We start from the raw sequence: 22750 nt of genomic DNA on the forward strand, positions 1-22750 counted from the left end.
AGAGAAAGAGAGATTGCATTTTCCACTGCAGAAATGATCGTTGTAGTGACCTGCTTAGTCACAACATCGATGGCACCACATGGGCGAGATTCAAAGGTGACAACAGAGGTGAAGGCTACCCAGTCTGCCTTTTTTAAAGCCCATCTGGGTAGGCATCCATGGGCATGACACCAGGGGAGTGACACGAAGATGGGGAAGTGGTCACTACCACACAGGTCGTCATGTGCTCTCCAGTGGATAGATGATGGGAGAAGACCTGCTTAGTCACAACATCGATGGCACCACATGGGCGAGATTCAAAGGTGACAGCAGAGGTGAAGGCTACCCAGTCTGCCTTTTTTAAAGCCCATCTGGGTAGGCATCCATGGGCATGACACCAGGGGAGTGACACGAAGATGGGGAAGTGGTCACTACCATACAGGTTGTCATGTGCTCTCCAGTGGATAGATGATGGGAGAAGTTCTGGACTGCAAATTGATAAATCAATGGCCAAGTAACTGCCATGAGCCACACTGAAATGCGTGGTGGCCCCAGTATCTAAGAGGCACACATCGAGTTGGAACAGTAAATTTTCGACATCTCTGCCACGGCCAGTAAGCATGGTGCTACCTCACAAGGAGTTAAGGGCATTAAAATCTCTCAAAAGTAGGAAAGGTTAGGGAGTCAATCAATGAGTGCAGCCAATACATTCAGGGGTACCACAACATCTGGAGGGAGATATTTGTTGACTCATCACTGAAGTGACTTTTAAAAAAAACAAAAAAAAAAAACAGTCCTCAGCTTTCATTGTTAGTTCATTTTCAGTGTACAAAGTGAGGCAAACCAGATTTGTGGTTATACAAAATAACTTACAAGATGCAGAAGTACTCATAACCTATAATTTTGCTAAAAGTTACTCATTTGTGATTTAAGATGAAATCCAGTCCTACCACTGGACCATCAGTTAAGACTACTGTACCTTCTTGTTCTGTATTACGAGGGATAACAATGAACTCAAAAATCTGAAGTAATATTTCATTTATGATTACTTACAAATGATACACTTGAGTTTAATATCTGGAAGTCAAACTTGATCTCAGTAATAGTAATAGTAGTAGTAGTCGTAATCCATAGATCACTTTTACAAAGATACTGGACATACCATTGCATTACCATTTAAGAACAACAAAAATAATTCATATATAAAGACATTTACATACTTACAGTGTAGTTTGATAGGGGTGGAACATTCAGTTGGAGCTGAAGCAAAAACTGTCTTAACATATTTTATATGTTCTACCTTTATGGCAACTGTGCTGCAAAATATAAAACAGGAAAAAACTCCTCAACACGTGTCTTTATAAGACTAATTAGAATATTGATGCAGAATGGCACTATTATGTCACAGCACAGGGTGAAAGTGCTTGCAATAGATTAGAGAGTTCTGTCAAAAGGCTTGCTGCTGAAGCCAGTTTAGAAAGGCACTAGAAAATTATATGTTACTCAAGCAACTGTATGATTTTGTTCAAGGAACCATTCTTGGCTTCCACTTTGAATTATGCACAACATAGGATACTAGCAAGGGGAGTGTTATTGTCCCAGTTTAGTAATTCAAATATCAGCCAAGAGACTAATACCATACTTCTTGAGTTTCAGTGTTTATACTTCTGGCTATAATTAAACCATACTCCTTGATGGTAAATTCTAAACAGCATTCTTTCACAGAAGATTTAAGCATTACTGATGCCGGATTCGTTACATTTGTCTTAACTAGTACAGCCAGTTCTCAAAAATTGGTGGCTCAAAGCTTGCATTCTTGAAGAGGACTCTCGATCTTAGAAATTAGAGTTCTTCATCCAAACGGAACTGCAAGTGACATGGCTTAAGTGACTGCTTGTGCAGCTTTTTCATTTTATTTATTTTTATTCTACATGTCACAAAAAATACTGCTTAAAACTCCTCTAACCAAAATGCAGTTAAAGTTCATTAACCCTGTTCTATTCAGGTATATATGACCAAAAATGGTTATTAATTTCATTTCTCATTATGTAAATACCAAGATAACTTTACAAAATTTTCAGTTACTTTGTCTGAGAATGTATGAACAACACGCATATAAAAATGCTTGGCAATATTTTAATAGCTTGGTCACAAACCTTATTGGAGACACATGCAACAATTTCCCAACATAAATATGATTACTGTTCCTCTAACGTCGGTTTTTGTTTGTTTTCTGAAACAATATTATCAAACTGACAGTTGCTACTTACCATATAGCGGAGGCCTTATCGGCTGAAAGCTCATTTTGTGACAGTCTCATTGTTGTGCCTAACTGTGACTCAGCATCTCCACTTTACGGTAATAATGATTTTTAATGTTCCAACTTACTTTGAACAATGAACAAAACATAAAAAACTTTCAGTTTACTTTACACAAGGACTGTGTCGAGAAAACTTCATAGCCAAATCAACAAAGCCTCTGTGTTTACAACAATGGGATTACTTTTTTACTCCTTCCCAAGGAATGTTTAATACTCCTCAATTATTTGAATCTTTATTGTTGCTAATCAATCTGAATTGTGACAGTACGGTAACTACATCACTGACTGATGTTGAGTGGCAGAATTAATAAATTCCTCAGCAGCTTAAGGATCACTTTCCAAATTTGAAGATCATGTTAGTAATGCCACTGACAGTAAGTATTCCGATGGCAGTCCACAACTTGTACAAAATACTGTACAGTCTTTTCTTTCTAATAATGGGAATACAGAATGGCAGTTAGACCCACTAGCACATGGCTGCCTATCAGCTTTGAATGCCACCAAGAGTATAGCAGGAGTTAACAGGTACGAAGCCAGCAGAATAAATTATGTAAAAAGTTCATTTGAAGTAGAATTTTGTACAGTGTTTCAAAATTATATATTGGAGATGCCAGGGCAGGAAGTTTATAGTCAACAATGGACAAAAATTGATGCTTCTGTTTTGCAAAACTTGATTATTCTGTTTTTCTTGCGTACTAGGACTCGTATTCCTTGTGGGGTGCATATCAATTACATGGCACTCTACAAAACCTTTGTGGGACAAGGATACTGGGCACAAAATATTTCAAGCAATTATGTCAAATGAAATGTCCTGTAAGATATTGTGTGTCTCGTGATTTGCTAAGAAATCCACTGTGAGAAAAATGTACAAACTAATAAACTTGCTGCGTTTTGCAGTGTTTAGGAGAAGAGGATAGAAGCACATCATAAATTCTACAATCTTTAAGAAAATGTTACTATCAACAAGCAGTGAGGAGCATTCAGAGGTTGCTGTTCATTCAAACAGTATATCTCAAGTAAACTTGCAAAATATGGTCTCAAAATATGGACGCTGTGACAGCAGTTTTCACTTGTACTGAAAGACCAAATTTATAAAGTAAAGGAGAGCAGAATGGCACTAGGGAAAAAATCAGGTAATGAGGGTAATTGCTGATCTCACTTCTGAGTTGCAAGGTCGGAATACCATATGTGACAACTTTTTTTATCTCATACAGTTTGGGACAACTTCTGAAACAGAAATTAACAAAGTTGGAAACTATAAGGAAATATAAGCCAGAGCTTGCACAAAATATGATCAACAAGGAGGTTCATAGATCTTCATTTTACTCCACAAATGTCACTTCTGTGAACAATTATATTTCTATCATAATTTCTATTACAATAATATTGTACTAATGAGCATACTGCACCATGATGATGAAATCAGTGACAGGGCTGATAAGAGGCCACAAATGATTTTGGATTATAGTTCAATGCAAGGCGTTTCATACAGTCTTTCTCAGCTAACAGGCACACAACATATGCAAATAAAAAACCAACAGGTGAGTCATGAAAGTTTTCCACAATATTCCAGAAGTTTCCATTTGTACTGCATACTAGCTTTTTCCCCAGGGCTACCTCTGTGTATGTGTTCAACACATATACTGAACACATCACCTCTGTCCCCCCTTTGTGTCCACCTTATCATCCCATCTCTGTCTGTCTCTCCTTTTCCTTAACTCCATCTCTCTAACCATATCTTCACCCCACCCCCCTCCCTCTGACCATATCCTCCTCCCTCTCTCTCTCACCTTATCTTCATCCTCCCTCCTTCTGACCATATTCTCCTCCTCCTCTCTTTCCATTGCCGTCTCCCACTCTTCACCTTCTGCTAGCCCACTATCCCCCTATACCTTTCGCCTGCCTCATGCTTCTCCCCCTCCTCTTCTCTCTCTGTCCATATCCTTGTCCCCCTTGTTCTGTCCGCCCCTCCCCCGCTCTGTTCATCTCAACCTTTCCCCAGCTCATTAAAGCAGACCAATATTACTCCAACAACACACCTGTTATGCAGAGCAGGAGCCACGCCAGGGGGTTGAAAATCATTTATTTGCCCCTGATGCACAAGCCGCCATGCAAAACAGTGGATAAAGCAGGCCACTCCCACTCCAACACAACATGCCTATCATGCAGGGAAGTCTATGTGTTGGGGCCTGGAAAACTATTTCTTTCCCCTGACATGCAGGCTGCCCTGCAGCACAGGTTGATTTGGCAAGTCAATACTGTTCCCACAACACATGCCTGTCAGGCAGGCAGCTTATATGCCAGGGGCTGGAAAAAACATTTTTATCTGTATCTCTACTCCTATTGGAGCTTGAAAGTTATAAACCTCACACTATTGATACGCACAAGGCCTGCTGTTTCTGTGCCAGATCTGGGTGAACATAGTAAGGCACATTCAATACCCCGAATGTGTGGCAAAGTGCATCAAAAACAGTAACAACAATAAAACAGACTAAATGTTTGCACTCTATGTTCAGTCCAGCAAGCAATGACTATAAAACAAACAAATTGTATGGAAAATGTAACAAAGTTGTGTCACCTACTTGTGTCTAAACAACAACGTGTAAGAACTAAAGTCAGAAAACAAATTTTAATGATTTCAAAAACAATTGCCTGCACTGAAAACTGTTGTTTCATATTTATAATTTTATTGATAATTATGTAACTATTTGTTTCCAAACTACAATTAGGAATGTAAAGAAAGAAAAAAAGCAAGAAAGAAAGAAAGAAATGGAAAATAATCTAATGCTTTCTGTGACGAATGTCTTACTGAAAACTGACTGTTCATTCAAATTTACCTTATATGAATATTAAAACAATAAATATTGTATATAAAGTTGTGTGTGTGTGTTGTTGTTATTATTATTATTATTATTATGAAAACTTTTAATCAAGTTCTGAGTATTTTTATCACTGTTATTTTCAATAACATATTGGAATGTAACAACTGTACAAAATATGTGTGTTAGTAGAAGCTCTTTACAGTATTTTTATGTCAGGCTACCTTTATTACTGAAACATATTATCAGGTTTATACTGTTGTTTTGGTCTTCAGTCCAGAGACTGGTTTGATGCAGCTCTCCATACTACCCTGTGCTATGCAATCTTCTTCATCTCGAAGTACCTACTGCAACCTACATCCTTCTGAATCTGCTTAGTGTATTCATCTCCTGGTGTCCCGCTATGATTATTAACCTGCATGCTGCCCTCCAATACTAAATTGGTGATCTCTTGATGCATCAGAACATGTCCTACCAAGCCGACCGAAGTGGCCGTGCGGTTAAAGGCGCTGCAGTCTGGAACCGCAAGACCGCTACGGTCGCAGGTTCGAATCCTGCCTCGGGCATGGATGTTTGTGATGTCCTTAGGTTAGTTAGGTTTAACTAGTTCTAAGTTCTAGGGGACTAATGACCTCAGCAGTTGAGTCCCATAGTGCTCAGAGCCATTTGAACCATTTGAACCATTTGAACCATTTGTCCTACCAATCGATCCTTTCTTCTAGTCAAGTTGTGCCACAAATTTCTCTTCTCCCCATTTCTCTTCAGTACCTCCTCATTAGTTACGTGATCTATCCATCTAATCTCCAGCATTCCTCTGTAGCACCATATTTCAGTAGCTTCTATTCTCTTCTTCTTTAAATTATTTATTGTTCATGTTTCACTTCCATACATGGCTACACTCCATACAAATTCTTTCAGAAAAGACTTCCTAACACTTAAATCTACACTCGATGTCAACAAATTTCTCTTCTTCAGAAACACTTTCCTTTCCATAGCCAGTCTACATTTTATATCCTCTCTGCTTTGACCATCATCAGTTATTTTGCTCCCCAAATAGCAAAACTCATCTACTACTTTAAGTTTCTCATTTCCTAATCTAATTCCCCTAAGCATGATCTGATTTAATTCGACCAAATTCCACGATTCTCGTTTTGCTTTTGTTGATGTTCATCTTATATCCTTCTTTCAAGACACTGTCCATTCTGTTCAACTGCTCTTCCAGGTTCTCTGCTGTCTCTGACAGAACTACAATGTCATCAGCAAACCACAAAGTTTTTATTTCTTCCCCATGGATTTTAATTCCTACTCCAAATATTTCTTTTGTTTCTTCTACTCATTGCTCAGTATACAGATTGAATAACGTTGGGGATAGGCTACAACCCTGTCTCACTCCCTTTTCAATCACTGCTTCCCTTTTGTGTTTCTCTACTCTTATAACTACTATTTGTTTTCTGTGCAAACTGTAAATAGCCTTTCGCTCCCTGTATTTTACCCCTGCCACCTTCAGAATTTAAAAGAGAGTTTTCCAGTCAACATTGCCAAAAGCCTTCTCTAAGTCTACATGTGCTATAAATGTAGATTTGCCTTTCCTTACTCTATCTTCTAAGATAAGTCATAGGGTCAATACTGCCTCGCCTGTTCCAACATTTCTATGGAATCCAAACTGATTTTCCCTGAGATCACCTTTTACCAGTTTTTCCATTCGTCCATACAGAATTTGTGTTAGTATTTTGCAGCCATGAGTTATTGAACTGATAGTTCAGTAATTTTCACACCTGTCATCACCTGCTTTCTTTGGGATTGGAATTATTATATTCTTCTTGAGTCTGAGGGTATTTCGCCTGTCTCATACATCTTTCTCATCAGATGGTAGTGTTTTGTAAAGGATGGCTCTGCCAAGGCTACCAGTAGTTCTAATGGAATGTTGTCTACTCCCCAGTAGTTCTAATGGAATGAAGTCTACTCCCAAGGCCTTGTTTCGACTTTGATCTTTCAGTGTTCTGTCAAATTCTTCACACAGTATCATATCTCCCATTTCATCTTCATTACATCCTCTTCCATTTCCATAATATTGACCTCAAGTACATCGTCCTTATATAGACCTTCTATATACTCCTTCAACTTTCTGCTTTCCCTTCTTTGCTGAGGACTGGTTTTTCATCTTCTCTCTTGATATTCATACCAGTGGTTCTATTTTCTCCAAAGGTCTCTCTGATTTTCCTGTACGCAGTATATATTTTGTTGTTGTTGTTGTTGTTGTTGTTGTTGTTGTGGTCTTCAGTCCTGAGACTGGTTTGATGCAGCTCTCCATTCTACCCTATCCTGTGCAAGCTTCTTCATATCCCAGTACTTACTGCAACCTACATCCTTCTGAATCTCCTTAGTGTATTCATCTCTTGATCTCCCTCTATGATTTTTACCCTCCACGCTGCCCTCCAATGCTAAATTTGTGATCCCTTTATGCCTCACCCCTAGTGATATATGCCTCTACATCCTTACATTTATCCTCCAGCCATCCTTGCTTGGCGATTTTGCACTTCCTGTCGATCTCATTTTTGAGACTTTTGTATTCCTTTTCGCCTGTTTCATGTATTACATTTTTATATTTTTTCTTTTGATCAATCAAATTCAATATCTCATCTGTTACTCAAGAATTTCTACTAGCCCTCATCTTTTTACCTATTTAATCCTCTGGTGCCTTTATTTCATCTCTCATAGCTACCCATTCTTTCTCTACTGTATTTCTTTCCCCTGTATTTGGCAATTGTTCCCTAATGTTCTCTCTGAAAGTCTCTACAATCTCTGGTTCTTTCAGGTTATGCAGGTCCCATTTCCTTAAATTCCCATTTTTGCAGTTTCTTCAGTTTTATTCTATAGTTCATAACTAATAAGTTGTGGTCAGTGTCCACATCTGCCTCTGGAAATGTCTCACAATTTAAAACCTGGTTTCTAAATCTCTGTCTTACCATTATATAAGCTATCTGAAATCTTCCAGTGTCTCAAAGCCTCTTCCATGTATACAAACTTCTTTCATGATTCTTAAACCAAGTGTTAGCTATGATTAAGTTACGCTCTGTGCAAAATTCTACCAGCCGGCTTCCTGTTTCATTCCTTACTCCCAGTCCATATTCACCTACTACTTTTCCTTCTCTTCCTTTTCCTACTATCGAATTCCAGTCCCCCATGACTATTAAATTTTTGTTTCCTTTAACTATCTGACTTCTTCCTTTCATCGCCTCATACATTTCTTCAGTCTCTTTCATCATCTGTGGAACTAGTTTGCACAAAAACTTGTACTACCGTGGTAGATGTGGGCTTTGTGTCTATCTTGGCTACAATAATGCATTGCTAGTGGCTTATCCACACTCCTATTTTTTTTTTTATTTGTCATTACACCAACACCTGCATTATCCCTATTTGAGTTTGTATTTAAAACTAGGTATTCACTTGACCAGAAATCTTGTATGTCCTGCCACCAAACTCCACTAATTCCCACTATATCTAATTTTAAACTTTCCATTTCCCTTTTAAAATGTTCTTACCTACCTGCCCAATTAAGGGATCTGACATTCCACGCTCTGATCTGTAGAATGCCAGTTTTCTTTCTCCTGATAGCGACATCCTATTGAGTAGTCCCTGCCTGGAGATCCAAATGGGGGACTATTTTACCTTCAGAATATTTTACCCAAGAGGACACCATCATCATTTAACCATGCAGTAAAGCTGCACGCAATCAGGAAAAATTATGGCTGCAGTTTCCCCTTGCTTTCAGCCGTTCGCAGTACCAGCACAGCAAGGCTGTTTTGGTTAATGTTACAAGGCCAGATCAGTCAAACATCCAGACTGTTGCACCTACAACTGCTGAAAAGGCTGCTGAAGCTCTTCAGGAACCACACGTTTGTCTGGCCTCTCAACAGATACCCCTCCATTATGGTTGCACCTACTGTACGGCTATCTGTGTCGCTGAGGCACACAAGCCTCTCCACCAATGGCAAGGTCCATGGTTCATGAGGGGAAGTTTATAGTATTATTAATCCTATAGGTTTATACTTAGGATTAATAAATATGTAATTCAAATTTTAGTAAAACAAATACCTCGATTTCGTTTTTCAAGGAAAAGACTGAATATAGTTTGCTACAGCTACCTCGTTGTTCTTTTATGTAACTTAACATTCTTTATTTTATATCTGAATAAACCACTCTCTCTCCATCTTGAAACTGAAACAACTGTTTGAAAAGACACACATGACAAAACATTTTTTTTCTTCTTTTTATAAAAAACAAAAGGAATGTGTTTCACATTTTCCAAAGCACATTTTGCCATACTTACACAAAAATAAGCAAATGTTACAGCATTATCAACTTACATATTAAACTAAAGTACACCAAAAACTTTACAATAGCATCAGTTCCAGCTTTTTTAGCATTAATAATTTTGATTTCATGGCCCTATCAGAAAAATGAGCAGTTTCGGTTCTTGAAATTTTAAAAACAAATGATCACTGGATCAAAAGGGTTTGAAATTCTGTAGTTTTTGCACTCTTTTGATTTTATGTGGACTGTCCCTTGCCTGACCCTCCAGGTTAGCCAAGAGCACTAATGTGATGCTTTCTGGACTTGGGTAGGCGCACCAGCCCTGGATCGTATCCACCCGGCAGATTATCGACATCGTCTGGTGTGCCGGCCAGCTTGGATGGGGGTTTTTAAGCAGTTTTCCACGTTTTGCTAGGTGAATACTGGGCAGGTCTTCATGTTCCACCTCTGTTACACGACTCATAGACATCTGAACATGTTCGCACTGTTCCATGGATTACATTAGATGCAGACAGCTGGGGTACACTCATTCCACCCCCGGGGGTACGGGGTGGTGGCAGGAAGGGCATCTGGCCACCTCTTAAACTTACCGTAATCTTGCCAAATCCTATCCTAACCATGCCGACCCTGCGAAATGGTGGGACAATGCACCAGTGAAAGAAGAAGAAGAAGACGTCCCTTACCTACTACCACACAAAGCCCTTGACAATAAACCTCTCAATAAACTCATGACATAGATCTTCTCTTTCATGGAGACTTTAAAGTACATGTTAAGCAAACAGGGTTTGCTACTAAGTACCACAGGGCCTCAGCTGTTTGGAGCCTTATTTTAAGAGAAGAATTGTTTTCTGAACACCAGACATAATGGCCACTTGTCAACTGGTTCAACAGTCAGGCGCAGCAGAGCCAGAAGGAAGTCAATGAAACGGATGCTTATGAAAGTGCGCTGGCTGAATCATCAAGAAAGATAAGTACAAATGTGTGATCAGATGGTCAACTAAATCCACTTGTCATTGCCACATCTATTCTAGTGTCTATGTGCCGCCTATAAAGTTAATGTGAGGTTATATTAAAAGATCTGTGTTGTGACTGGACAAACAACACCAAAATTACATTATTTATCATTTTACATATAAAGAAAGTTATGTAAAAGAATTTTTCATGTAACATATAAAGCAAATTATTTACAACAAGGACATACGAAACAGATAAAAAGCAATATTAAGGAAGATTTTAAGGTAAAGTACAAGCTACCTTGTTACTACTGTTAGCATTTATGAATATGAGATACATACTCTATGTGATGCAAAAATATTCCATCAAAATCACCACCACTGCCAGTCAGAATCAAGGAGGCTGCCACCAAGTGGTATATAAAGACTTCTGTGCCTCAAAGGTACTTCTTTCATTAGTGAGCTGATACTGCTTTTCCTTGTTTCAATTGGCTGAGATGAAATTCATTACAACACATTGAATTAATTTACAGAGAGAACTAGAGAAAGGTCTTCTTTGTCCTTTTTGCAAGGGTCACCATTAAGTTTTTAGTTTTTAGGTATGATCACTAGAAAGCTGGTTCAACACTGCAATTGATAGCAGTGAAATTCTTGGGGTAAATTTAAGCGTACATCGAAAGAATATGCAAATGGTAAATGGAGATGGTGTATTTATCATAGTACAGAAGAAGCTCAGATCCGCCAAGATAGAAATTGAAGTTGCACGTGAGATTGTTTGGACAAGACTCAATGCCAGGGATCATTGGATCTTTCTATTGGCCATTGACCCCCCCGCCCCCCCCCCCCCCCCCCTCCCAAGACTCATCTCCTGGTGTAACCAAAACCTTCAGAGAAAACCTCAGTTCACTTGTATGTAAGTTCCCCAATCATAATCATAATGTAATCCTCAGTGGAGACTTTAATCATCTAACAATTAATTGAGAAAATTACAGTTTCATTATAATGGGCATGATAAGACATCCTGTGAAATTTTACTAAATGCCTTCTCTGAAAACTACCTAGAACAGGTAGTTAGGAACCCCACTCATGATGGAAGTATATTAGATCCAATGGCAACGAACAGACTTGACCTCTTTGAGGATGTCCACATCAAAACTGGTATTAGTGACCAGGTGCAGTAGCAGCAACAATGATAACCAAAGTACAACTAAACCAAGCAGAAAGATCTATATGTTCAGCAAGCTAGACAGAAAATCAGTAGTGTCACATTTCAGTCAGGAACTTGAAGCTTTCAGCACAGGGCAGGAGCATGTACAGCAACTCTGGCACAACTTTAAAAGACTAACTTACCATGCACTGGATAGATATGTGCTCACTAGAACAGTTCATAATGGGAGGGAACCCCCATAGTATACAGTCACTGTAAAGAAATTGCTAAAGAAACAGAGATTTCTGCATAATAGGTGCAAAACAAAGTATGGGACTAATGAGAAAGAGATATTGAATGAACAGTGTCTAGTCCCTAGCAAATGAAACAGGAATTGAAATTCAGGGTAGTAAAGCAAAAGCTGAAAAGCTTAACAGTGTTTTCAAATGTTCCTTTACAAAAGAAAACACAGGAAAATTGCCCCAATTTAATCCTCATTCCACTGAAAAGATGAAAGAAATAAGTATTAGTGTCAGTGGTGTTGAGAAACAGCTGAAATCATAAAAACTGAACAAGGCTCCAGCCCCCAGTGGAATCCGTCAGATTCTATACTGAATTTGTGGTTGAGTTAGCCCCTCTTCTAACTATAATCGACCATAGATCTCTCGAACAAAAAACCATGCCCAGTTCTTGGAAAAAGGTGCAGGTCACACCTCTCTACAAGACAAATAGTAGAAGTAATCCACAAAATTACCAATCAATATCCTTGACACTGATTTGTTGTAGAATCTTAGAACATATTCTGAGCTCAAACACAGTGATATGTCTTGAATGGAATACCCTCCTCAATGCCAACCAGCAAGGATTTTGAAAATATCAACTGTGTGAAACCCAACTTGCACTTTTCTCACGACATACTGAAAGCTTTGGATCGAGGCAATCATGTTGTAGTCTTTCTTGATTTCCAAAATGCATCTGACTCAGTACCACACCTATGCCTATTGCCAAAAGTACTATCATAAGGGGTATCAAGTAAAATTTCTGACTCGATTGAGGACTTTCTGATAGGGAGGACACAACATGTTACCTTGGATGGAGAGTCATCATCAGATGTAGAAGTAACTTTGTGTGTGCCCCAAGGAAGTGTGCTGGGACCCTTGTTGTTCATACTGTACATTAACGGCCTTGCAGACAATATTAATAGTAAATTAGGCTTTTTGCAGATGATATAGTTATCTATAATGAAGTGCTATCTGAAAGAAGCTGCATAAATATTCAATCAGATCGTGATAAGATTTCAACATGGTGCAGAGATTAGCAACTTGCTCTAAATGCTCAGAAATGTAAAATTTTGCACTTCATGAAAAGAAACATAGTATCCTATGGATATAATATCAATGAGTCACTGTTGGAATTGGCCTACTAACACAAATACCTGGGTGTAACACTTTGTAGGGATATGAAATGGAATGATCACATAGGTTCAGTCATAGGTAGGCTTTGGTTTATAGGTAGAATACTGAGGAACTGCAATCAATATACAACTTCAATTGCTTACAAATCACTTGTACGACCAGTTCTAGAATACATCTCAGGTGTGTGGGACCCATACCAGATAGGACTAACAGGGGATATTGAATGTATACGGAGAAGGGCAGCACGAATGGTCAGTGGCTTGCTTAATTTGTGGGAGAGTGTCACAGACATACTGAAGGAACTGAATTGGAAGGCTCTTTAAGACAGAGGTACACTATCCTGAGATAGTCTATTAACAAAGTTTTAGAAACCGGCTCTAAATGTTTACTATAGGAATATACTATAACCCCCTATGCATCACTCACATAGGGATTGTGAAGATAGGAGCACACACAGAGGCATTCAAAAAATCATACATCCTGCAGTCCATAAGTGAATGGAACAGGAAGAAACACTTATAAACTGTAACTGGTACAATGGGATATACCCTCTGCCATGCACCTCATGGCGGTTTGCACAATACAGATGTAGATGTAGAGCGTGATACTGGGATATTACATTACTGTTGTTTTTGAATGTGTCACTTTTTATTGTTTAAAATAATGGCAGCTCAGGAATGCATCAAGTAGCTTCTTTGCAGTTACTGTTTAAGCAAATGTGTTATGAAAAAGTGGAAATTTCATGTTAGGTTTTTCACTGAGTGGTTTTCCATGGTTTTGGTGAAGGCCTAGCTCGACAACAATGCCTTGAATCACTAAATTCAACTTACGGCAATCAATCAACTTCAGAAAAGACTGTTTAGAACTGGTTTGCAGAATTTCATCACAGTTAGTCTCCTGTCAGAATTTGTTGTTATTTCAAAAACAACAATGATGCCGTGTGAAACATGATTGAAGAGGATCATCGTGGGACTTACCGTGAAATGAGAGGCATGATAGATTTCATAAAATTTGACCAAAGCTTAAAAATAGGTAAGTGTCAACTCATTTAGGCATATGCTCAAAAAAATTTGACTAAAGTTATGCAAAATCCCTATACAACATTTTACGAGGAAATGAAACTTGAATATATTTATATGAGCTGGTAACCAAGCAGGAATCAACTGTCTGGTCATTCAAAGAATCTGAATCAAAATAACATTCAATAAAATGATTACTTGTTTCTTTTGTAAGATGAGACATCACAACCACTGCTTTACACTGGTGAAGAACAGTTAATGCTGAATGATACACAAAAGTGCAGGTGACTCCTGTACATAAGAGGGCTAAAAGAACAGACCTGCAAAATTAAAAATATCCTTAACAATAGCTAGCTGGAGAATTCTTGAACATATTATAAGCCCTAATATAATAAATTTCCTTGATACAGAAAAGCTAATATGAATAAATCAGCACAGATTTAGAAATCAGCACTCAAGCAAAATTCATCTTGCCCTTTTATCATGTGATATCCTGCAGACTGTGGAGGGGGGGCAACCACGAGATTTCATATCCCTAGATCTACATCTACATACACACTTCACATCCCACAACAGGGTGCACGGCAGTGAGGGTACCTTGCACCACTGGTAGTCATTTCCTTTTCTGTTCGACTTTCAAAGAAAGTGAGAGAAAAGCAACTATCTATATGTCTGTATAAGAGTCATAATTTCTCATATCTTATATTTGTGGTCCTTATGCGAAAAGTACGTTGACGGCAGTAGAATCATTCTGCAGCCAGCTTCAAATATTAGTTCTCTAAATTTTCTCAGTAGTGTTCCATGAAATGAACATCGCCTTCTCTCTAGGGATTCTCATTTGAGTTCACAAAGCATCTCTGTAACACTCACGTGATCATCCAATCTGTTGTTGTTGTGGTCTTCAGTCCTGAGACTGGTTTGATGCAGCTCTCCATGCTACTCTATCCTGTGCAAGCCTCTTCATCTCCAGTACCTACTGCAACCTACATCCTTCTGAATCTGCTTAGTGTATTCATCTCTTGGTCTCCCTCTACGATTTTTACCCTCCACGCTGCCCTCCAATGCTAAATTTGTGATCCCTTGATGCCTCAGAACATGTCCTACTAACCGGTCCCTTCTTTTTGTCAAGTTGAGCCACAAACTCCTCTTCTCCCCAATTCTATTCAATACTTCATCATTAGTTATGTGATCTACCCATCTAATCTTCAGCATTCTTCTGTAGCACCACATTTCGAAAGCTTCTATTCTCTTCTTGTCCGTACTATTTATTGTCCATGTTTCACTTCCATACATGGCTAAACTCCATACAAATACTTTTAGAAATGACTTCCTGACACTTAAATCTATACTCGATGTTAACAAATTTCTCTTCTTCAGAAACGCTTTCCTTGCCATTGCCAGTCTACATTTTTATCCTCTCTACTTCGACCATCATCAGTTATTTTGCTCCCCAAATAGCAAAACTCCTTTACTACTTTAAGTGTCTCATTTCCTAATCTAATTCCCTCAGCATCACCAGACTTAATTTGACTACATTCCATTACCCTCGTTTTGCTTTTGTTGGTGTTCATCTTATATCCTCCTTTCAAGACACTATCCATTCCGTTCAACTGCTCTTCCAAGTCCTTTGCCATCTCTGACAGAAGTACAATGTCATCGGCGAACCTCAAAGTTTTTATTTCTTCTCCATGGATTTTAATACCTACTCCAAATTTTTCTTTTGTTTCCTTCACTGCTTGCTCAATATACATATTGAATAACATTGGGGTTAGGCTACAGCCCTGTCTCACTCCCTTCCCAACCACTGCTTCCCTTTCATGCCTCTCGATTCTTATAACTGCCATCTGGTTTCTGTACAAATTGTAAATAGCCTTTCGCTCCCTGTATTTTCCCCCTGCCACCTTCAGAATTTGAAAGAGAGTATTCCAGTCAACATTGTCAAAAGCTTTCTCTAAGTCTACAAATGCTAGAAACGTAGGTTTGCCCTTCCTTAATCTAGCTTCTAAGATGAGTTGTAGGGTCAGTATTGCCTCTCGTGTTCCAACATTTCTACGGAATCCAAACTGACCTTCCCCAAGGTCAGCTTCTACCAGTTTTTCCATTCATCTGTAAAGAATTCGTGTTAGTATTTTGCAGCTGTGACTTATTAAACTGATCGTTCGGTAATTTTCACATCTGTCAACACCTGCTTTCTTTGGGATTGGAATTATTATATTCTTCTTGAAGTCTGACGGTATTTCGCCTGTCTCATACATCTTGCTCACCAGATGGTAGAGTTTTGTCAGGACTGGCTCTCCCAAGACCGTCAGTAGTTCTAACGGAATGTTGTCTACTCCCGGGGCCTTGTTTCGACTAAGGTCTTTCAGTGCTCTGTCAAACTCTTCACGCAGTATCGTATCTCCCATTTCATCTTCATCTACATTCTCTTCCATTTCCATAATATTGTCCTCAAGTACATCACCCTTGTATAGACCCTCTATATACTCCTTCCACCTTTCTGCTTTCCCTTCTTTGCTTAGAACTGGGTTTCCATCTGAGCTCTTGATGTTCATGCAAGTGATTCTCTTATCTCCAAAGGTCTCTTTAATCTTCCTGTAGGCAGTATCTATCTTACCCCTAGTGAGATAAGCCTCTACATCCTTACATATGTCCTCTAGCCATCCCTGCTTAGCCATTTTGCACTTCCTGTCGATCTCATTTTTGAGACGTTTGTATTCCTTTTTGCCTGTTTCATTTACTGCATTTTTATATTTTCTCCTTTCATCAATTAAATTCAATATTTCTTCTGTAACCCAAGGATTTCTACTAACCCTTGCCTTTTTACCTACTTGATCCTCTGCTGCCTTCACTACTTCATCCCTCAAAGCTACCCATTCTTCTTCTACTGTATTTCTTTCCCCCATTCCTGTCAATTGTTCCCTTATGCTCTCCCTGAAACTCTGTACAACCTCTGGTTCTTTTAGTTTATCCAGGTCCCATCTCCTCAAATTCCTGCCATTTTGCAGTTTCTTCAGTTTTAATCTACAGGTCATAACCAATAGATTATGGTCAGAGTCCACATCTGCCCCTGGAAATGTCTTACAATTTAAAACCTGGTTCCTAAATCTCTGTCTTACCATTATATAATCTACCTGATACCTTTTAGTATCTCCGGGATTCTTCCATGCATACAACTTTCTTTTATGATTCTTGAACCAAGTGTTAGCTATGATTAAGTTATGCTCTGTGCAAAATTCTACCAGACGGCTTCCTCTTTCATTTCTTAGCACCAATTCATATTCACCTACTATGTTTCCTTCTCTCCCTTTTTCTACACTCGAATTCCAGGCACTCATGACTATTAAATTTTGGTCTCCTTCACTATCTGAATAATTTCTTTTATTTCATCATACATTTCTTCAATGTCTTCGTCATCTGCAGAGCTAGTTGGCATATAAACTTGTACTACTGTAGTAGGCGTGGGCTTCGTATCTATCTTGGCCACAATAATGCGTTCACTATGCTGTTTGCAGTAGCTTACCCGCACTCCTATTTTCCTATTCATTATTAAACCTACTCCTGCATTACCCCTATTTGATTTTGTGTTTATAACCCTGTAGTCACCTGACCAGAAGTCTTGTTCCTCCTGCCACCTAACTTCACTAATTCCCACTATATCTAACTTTAACCTACCCATTTCCCTTTTTAAGTTTTCTAACCTACCTGCCCGATTAAAGGATCTGACATTCCACGCTCCGATCCATAGAACACCAGTTTTCTTTCTCCTGATAACGACATCCTCTTGAGTAGTCCCCACCCGGAGATGCGAATAGGGGAATATTTTACCTCCGGAATATTTTACCCAAGAGGATGCCATCATCATTTAACCATACAGTAAAGCTGCATGCCCTTGGGAAAAATTACGGCCGTAGTTTCCCCTTGCTTTCAGCCATTTGCAGTACCAGCACAGCAAGGCTGTTTTGGTTAGTGTTACAAGGCCAGATCAGTCAGTCATCCAGACTGTTGCCCTTGCAACTACTGAAAAGGCTGCTGCCCCTTTTCAGGAACCACATGTTTGTCTGGCCTCTCTACAGATACCCTTCCATTGTGGTTGCACCTACGGTACGGCCATCTGTATCGCTGAGGCACGCAAGCCTCCCCACCAACGGCAAGGTCCATGGTTCATGGGGGGGGGGGGGGGGGGGGGGGTCATTCAATCTACTGGAAACAAATTAAGCATTGTCTTCTGAACTGCTTCAATGTAGTCTTTTAATCTGACCTGATGCAGGTTCCAAACACTCAAGAGTACTCAAGAATGGGCCGCACCAGTGTTCTACATGCTGTCTTCTTTACAGACAACCCACACTTCCCTAAAATTCGTCCCTAAAGTAAAGTTGACCATTTGTCTTCCCTACTACTGTACTATTGTCATTATGTGTTCATTCCATTTCACATCATTCTGCAAGATTGTGCCTAGATATTCAATTGACATGACTGTGCAATAAGCACACTACTGAGCTGTATTCAAAGAATATTGGATTGTTTTACTACTCCTCTACATTAACTTATATTTTTCTACATTTGAAGCTAGCTGCCATTCACCACATCAACTAGAAATTTTGTCCATATCATCTTTTATCCTCCTGCAGTCATTCAACAGCAGCACTCTGTCTGGGATATCAATTACGTATATAGAAAATAAGAGCGGTCCGATCATGGTTCCCTGGGGCACACCTGATAATACCCTGGTCTCTGATGGACACTTGCTGTGGAGGGTAATGAACTGGGTTCTATTACTTAAGAAGTCTTCAAGACACTCTCATATCTGGGAACCTAGTCACTGTGTTAAATGCTTCTGAGAAATCTAGGGATATGGGATTTGCCTGTTACCCTTCTTCCACGGTTTGCAGTATATCATGAGAAAACAGCAAGCTGAGTTTTGCATGAGTGATGCTTTCTAAATCCGTGCTGATTTGTGGACAGAAGTGTTTCCATTGCAAGCAAATTTATTATATTTGAACTGCGAATATGTTCAAGAATTCTCAATAAAGAGTACTGTGTAAACAGAACTAGTGCAACTCATTCTGTAGTACTGCTAGATTTGATACGAGTAGGTTCAGTCAACACATTAGTGTTACAGAGAGAAGCTGCTGAATCCTTACAAAACCATGCTTTTGAAGAACTGACATCAGAGTGGAAAAAATGCTTGCAAATTTATTTTGAAGAATTGCAAAATTGAATAAAACTTAAAGGCAAACATTATGAGAAAAAAAAAGAATTTGTACCAAAAAAATTGTTTTTGTAAAAACTCAAATTGGGGGGGGCGGGGGTCTATGCAATTTAATTTAGGTGATGGGACATCTCAACTTAAGGAAAACGACATTTTAATTAATAGTACTCAAACTTGCTAACAATCATTGTCATAGTTCATACGGGTAATACTCCACAATACATGTAGGGAAGACCTCACAGCAATTCATTACGTGGCCTCTCAAACGCAGATGGAATGATAGTCACTTTCTTTTAGGTTGTAGGAGATAACATAGTTAACCTGTCGCTGCCAGAAATAGCTATGCACGTGGCTTTCCTATCAAAACAAAGCTAAATAGATGTCTTTTTCAGGCTTGAAATGGTCTATGATACTACTACTGACCACCTGCAATACTACCAGGGATAACACAAAACTGGGGATTCCTGGGATGTGTTCCATTCTTTACGTGGTTCTTTACTTGTCCAGTGCTCAGAGTAGGATTATGAACTCTGGTGCAAAGCTCTAGTTTAAATGGACTCTAAACCATAACGCAACTCAGCAGTTTTCACAAATAATTTTTAACAAATAGATGCCAGAGGTGAAGTAAGTCATAGATGTCATACAAGACCTTCTCTAATTGGGGACTGAACTTTCAGACATTTGGTTGGTAGTGTGTCACCTACCCACTGAGTCTAATTAAGCTGTAGGGTCTATAGTGATAGTTTGTGGCTAAAACTGTATGTAGATACATTCCTGCATGTCATTCGTCTTTTGTTAATGCATATTTTGACTCATTCCTCATGTCTAAGGCTTCTCTTTCTATGAGGGTTCTATGGAACATGATGAATGAGTGTGAATGCACGACAGTTTTGTGAAATTATACTTTTAGTAACATTATCTCTAAATATACTCCCTGCCATAAATACTACAGAAAAAGCTCATAGAATGAATTACTGCATACGATATGTAAAATTACGATCCATCAGATATTTCTCATTTGTGGGGACTTTCATCTGATGATACAAGTTTTTAATATGAATTACCAGTGCCTCTCCTATTTGGCTCGGTATGTGCTCTTTTATTTATCGACTGCAGTATTTTTTTTAGAACTTGACTCAAAATTAAGAGTGATCGATGAAGACTCCCAAATATCATTTGTAATGCAAAAGGATAGTCACTCTGTATGATGGTTCACAACTAGATACAACTATAATGGCATGTTTAAAAGCATGGCTGAAATATACTATCTGAAGACAGATCTTAGTGGTAATGTACCTATAATTATTCACTCTTTCACAATGCATACATCTATCAAACTTCAAGAGACACAACTCATGAGTTAATCAATGTTTATATCTTCTGGGCTTGTACTTACCAACACAGAGCAACTGGTCACCTATCAATGCAATGCCCCTTGCAAAAGTTCCTGGAGACCTTGGGCCATCACAGCATGGATGAGTAAATTTGAAGATCTGACCTTCTTGGTCATAAACGTTGATTCCTAAGTTCGATGTTACCAGCAGATGGTACCGGTTGCCAAAGAATGCCCATTTCACCTGTTACACAAATACTGCCATATATACTTATTTTTACACACACACACACACACACACACACATATGTACGCACAATTCCAATTCCCAATTGTATGCTAATGAATTATATTCATGTGCAAGACCATCAAACAGGGCCAGTGCCATTGTAGTTTTAATACATAGGGTACGGGTAAAGGAAAGAAATTATGCCATCAGCAATATTTTGTGTCTGATTATATCCGTTGTGTTACTGGATACGTTTGACTTAACGTGTGACAGTATTGTTCAACATGGAGAAGTATAGGCCCCAACATACTGCTATTGTTGTTGTATTACGCGGCATTTGCCGTTCTTTTTAATGGAAGAAACCTAACTGCAGTCCATATGAGGGAATCATGTAATTTTCCTGTAACGTGTGACTGCTAACCAGAATCCAAACAAAAATACGTAACGCAAAAGTGCTATACTTTTGTGCCTTAGTTAAGTCCACAAGTAAGGGTAAATTCTTTGCTATTTCATCATCAGTTTTTATATATTATTAAAAAACGCCAAAGAGTAGTTATTCATTCACGTAAGACAATAAGAAATTCTATAGCAATAACTGGTGTACACTGTAATGATTGTCCGTACTTACTTCTGTTACATAAGCGGTGATATGCTTTGGTTTTGTGCCCATTTCTATACATGGCAAATATTTTGGCCTTACGTTCGGTCCATGAGCTATCAGGATATTAATGTATCCGCCATGAATAACGGCAAATGTTCGTAGTGTTTCGTCCTCTATTGAATAATGCACTTTCAAGTTCCCGTAAATTAAGGAAGCTGACGTTACAAGCATAACTTCAGTATCTTTTTCGTACATTGTTTTTCTGTTTCAAGCAAACCAGTCTCATAGGTAGACCCGGTTTTCTTTATACGCCCCTTAAGCGAACCGTTACATTTTTTAACACGTTAAACTTCGTGTTATTGTTCTCACAAAAGCGAATTCTCTCAGGATACCGGTACGATACAGTTTGCACGGACGGAACAGCGACAATCGTAGTACAGCAGATTCATGCGTTTCAGCTCATGGATTGTTTCCATTGGGTAACTATAGCAACAGAAACGAGTGGAACAACACGCTATCTAATTCGTCAATACGAAAAGCGCGGAATTCTTGCTGTTATAACAAGTATCCTATGTCGCTCTTGCGTTAACTGTAGAGTGTGATGTGTTGTAATAATGTCTTTCCCCAGCATTTTGAATCTGACTGAATAAATGTGTATCATTCTTTTTTAAGCAGCAGCAAGCAAAAGAATGAGTTATTGCTAAGGTGTAAACATTGATGACAGTGCAGATTTTCGTAAATTATAGATTAGGACTCAAATCTATGGCAGCACTTCGCAACGTATACAGTCACTCATGGATCTGCGATATTCCGAATTGAACAGGGGCAAAAACTTGACAGTCCCCCCTCCCCACCATCACCACCACCCCCCCTTCCACAAGAGAATTTGATGTAGGACGCCAAAAATGAAAAAAAAGGTTTTTCAAAAATATGTTAATTTTGTAGCGCACATCTTTCAAGAAGAGTTTGATATATAAAACATATATGTTCGAGGAAATGTAAGACATGTTATTTGGTCTTACATGCGTCAAAGTGCAGTGCCACGGCTCTTCATACTATCGCACCTCATTGTATTTCGCTCTGTGGAATCCAAAAGTGTATATTTTGTAATGAAAACCATCAAACCTATGTTCAGGACAGTGGAAATTAATATGTCCTGTGCTGCCTCTCCTGTCCCCAGTCGGCCGGTTTGACAACTCCTTCCCCCTTTTTTTTGCGGGCCGCGCCGGCCGAGCGGCTCTAGGCGCCTCAGTCCGGAACCGCGCGACTGTTACGGTCGCAGGTTCGAATCCTGCCTCGGGCATGGATGTGTGTGATGTCCTTAGGTTAGTTAGGTTTAAGTAGTTCTAAGTTCTAGGGGACTGATGACCTCCAATGTTAAGTCCCATAGGCCTCAGAGCCATTTCAACCCC

The 22750-nt window shown here is 39.0% G+C and overlaps 1 protein-coding gene across 1 annotated transcript in view; it reads right to left on the reverse strand.

Annotated features, from left to right (window-relative positions):
- Positions 1-21806, reverse strand: part of LOC126473834 (WD repeat-containing protein 54-like) — a 63732-nt gene extending 41926 nt beyond the window's left edge. The window contains exons 1-2 of the mRNA XM_050101159.1: positions 21366-21806; positions 20572-20752 (exon numbers count right to left, since the gene is read on the reverse strand). Coding sequence (XP_049957116.1) covers positions 20572-20752; positions 21366-21593 — 409 coding nt within the window. The 5' untranslated portion in view covers positions 21594-21806. The remainder of the gene's footprint in view (positions 1-20571; positions 20753-21365) is intronic.
- Between the last annotated feature and the right edge of the window lie 944 nt (positions 21807-22750).

Source organism: Schistocerca serialis, chromosome 4 (genome assembly GCF_023864345.2).
Source record: "Schistocerca serialis cubense isolate TAMUIC-IGC-003099 chromosome 4, iqSchSeri2.2, whole genome shotgun sequence".
NCBI classification, from domain to species: domain Eukaryota; kingdom Metazoa; phylum Arthropoda; class Insecta; order Orthoptera; family Acrididae; genus Schistocerca; species Schistocerca serialis.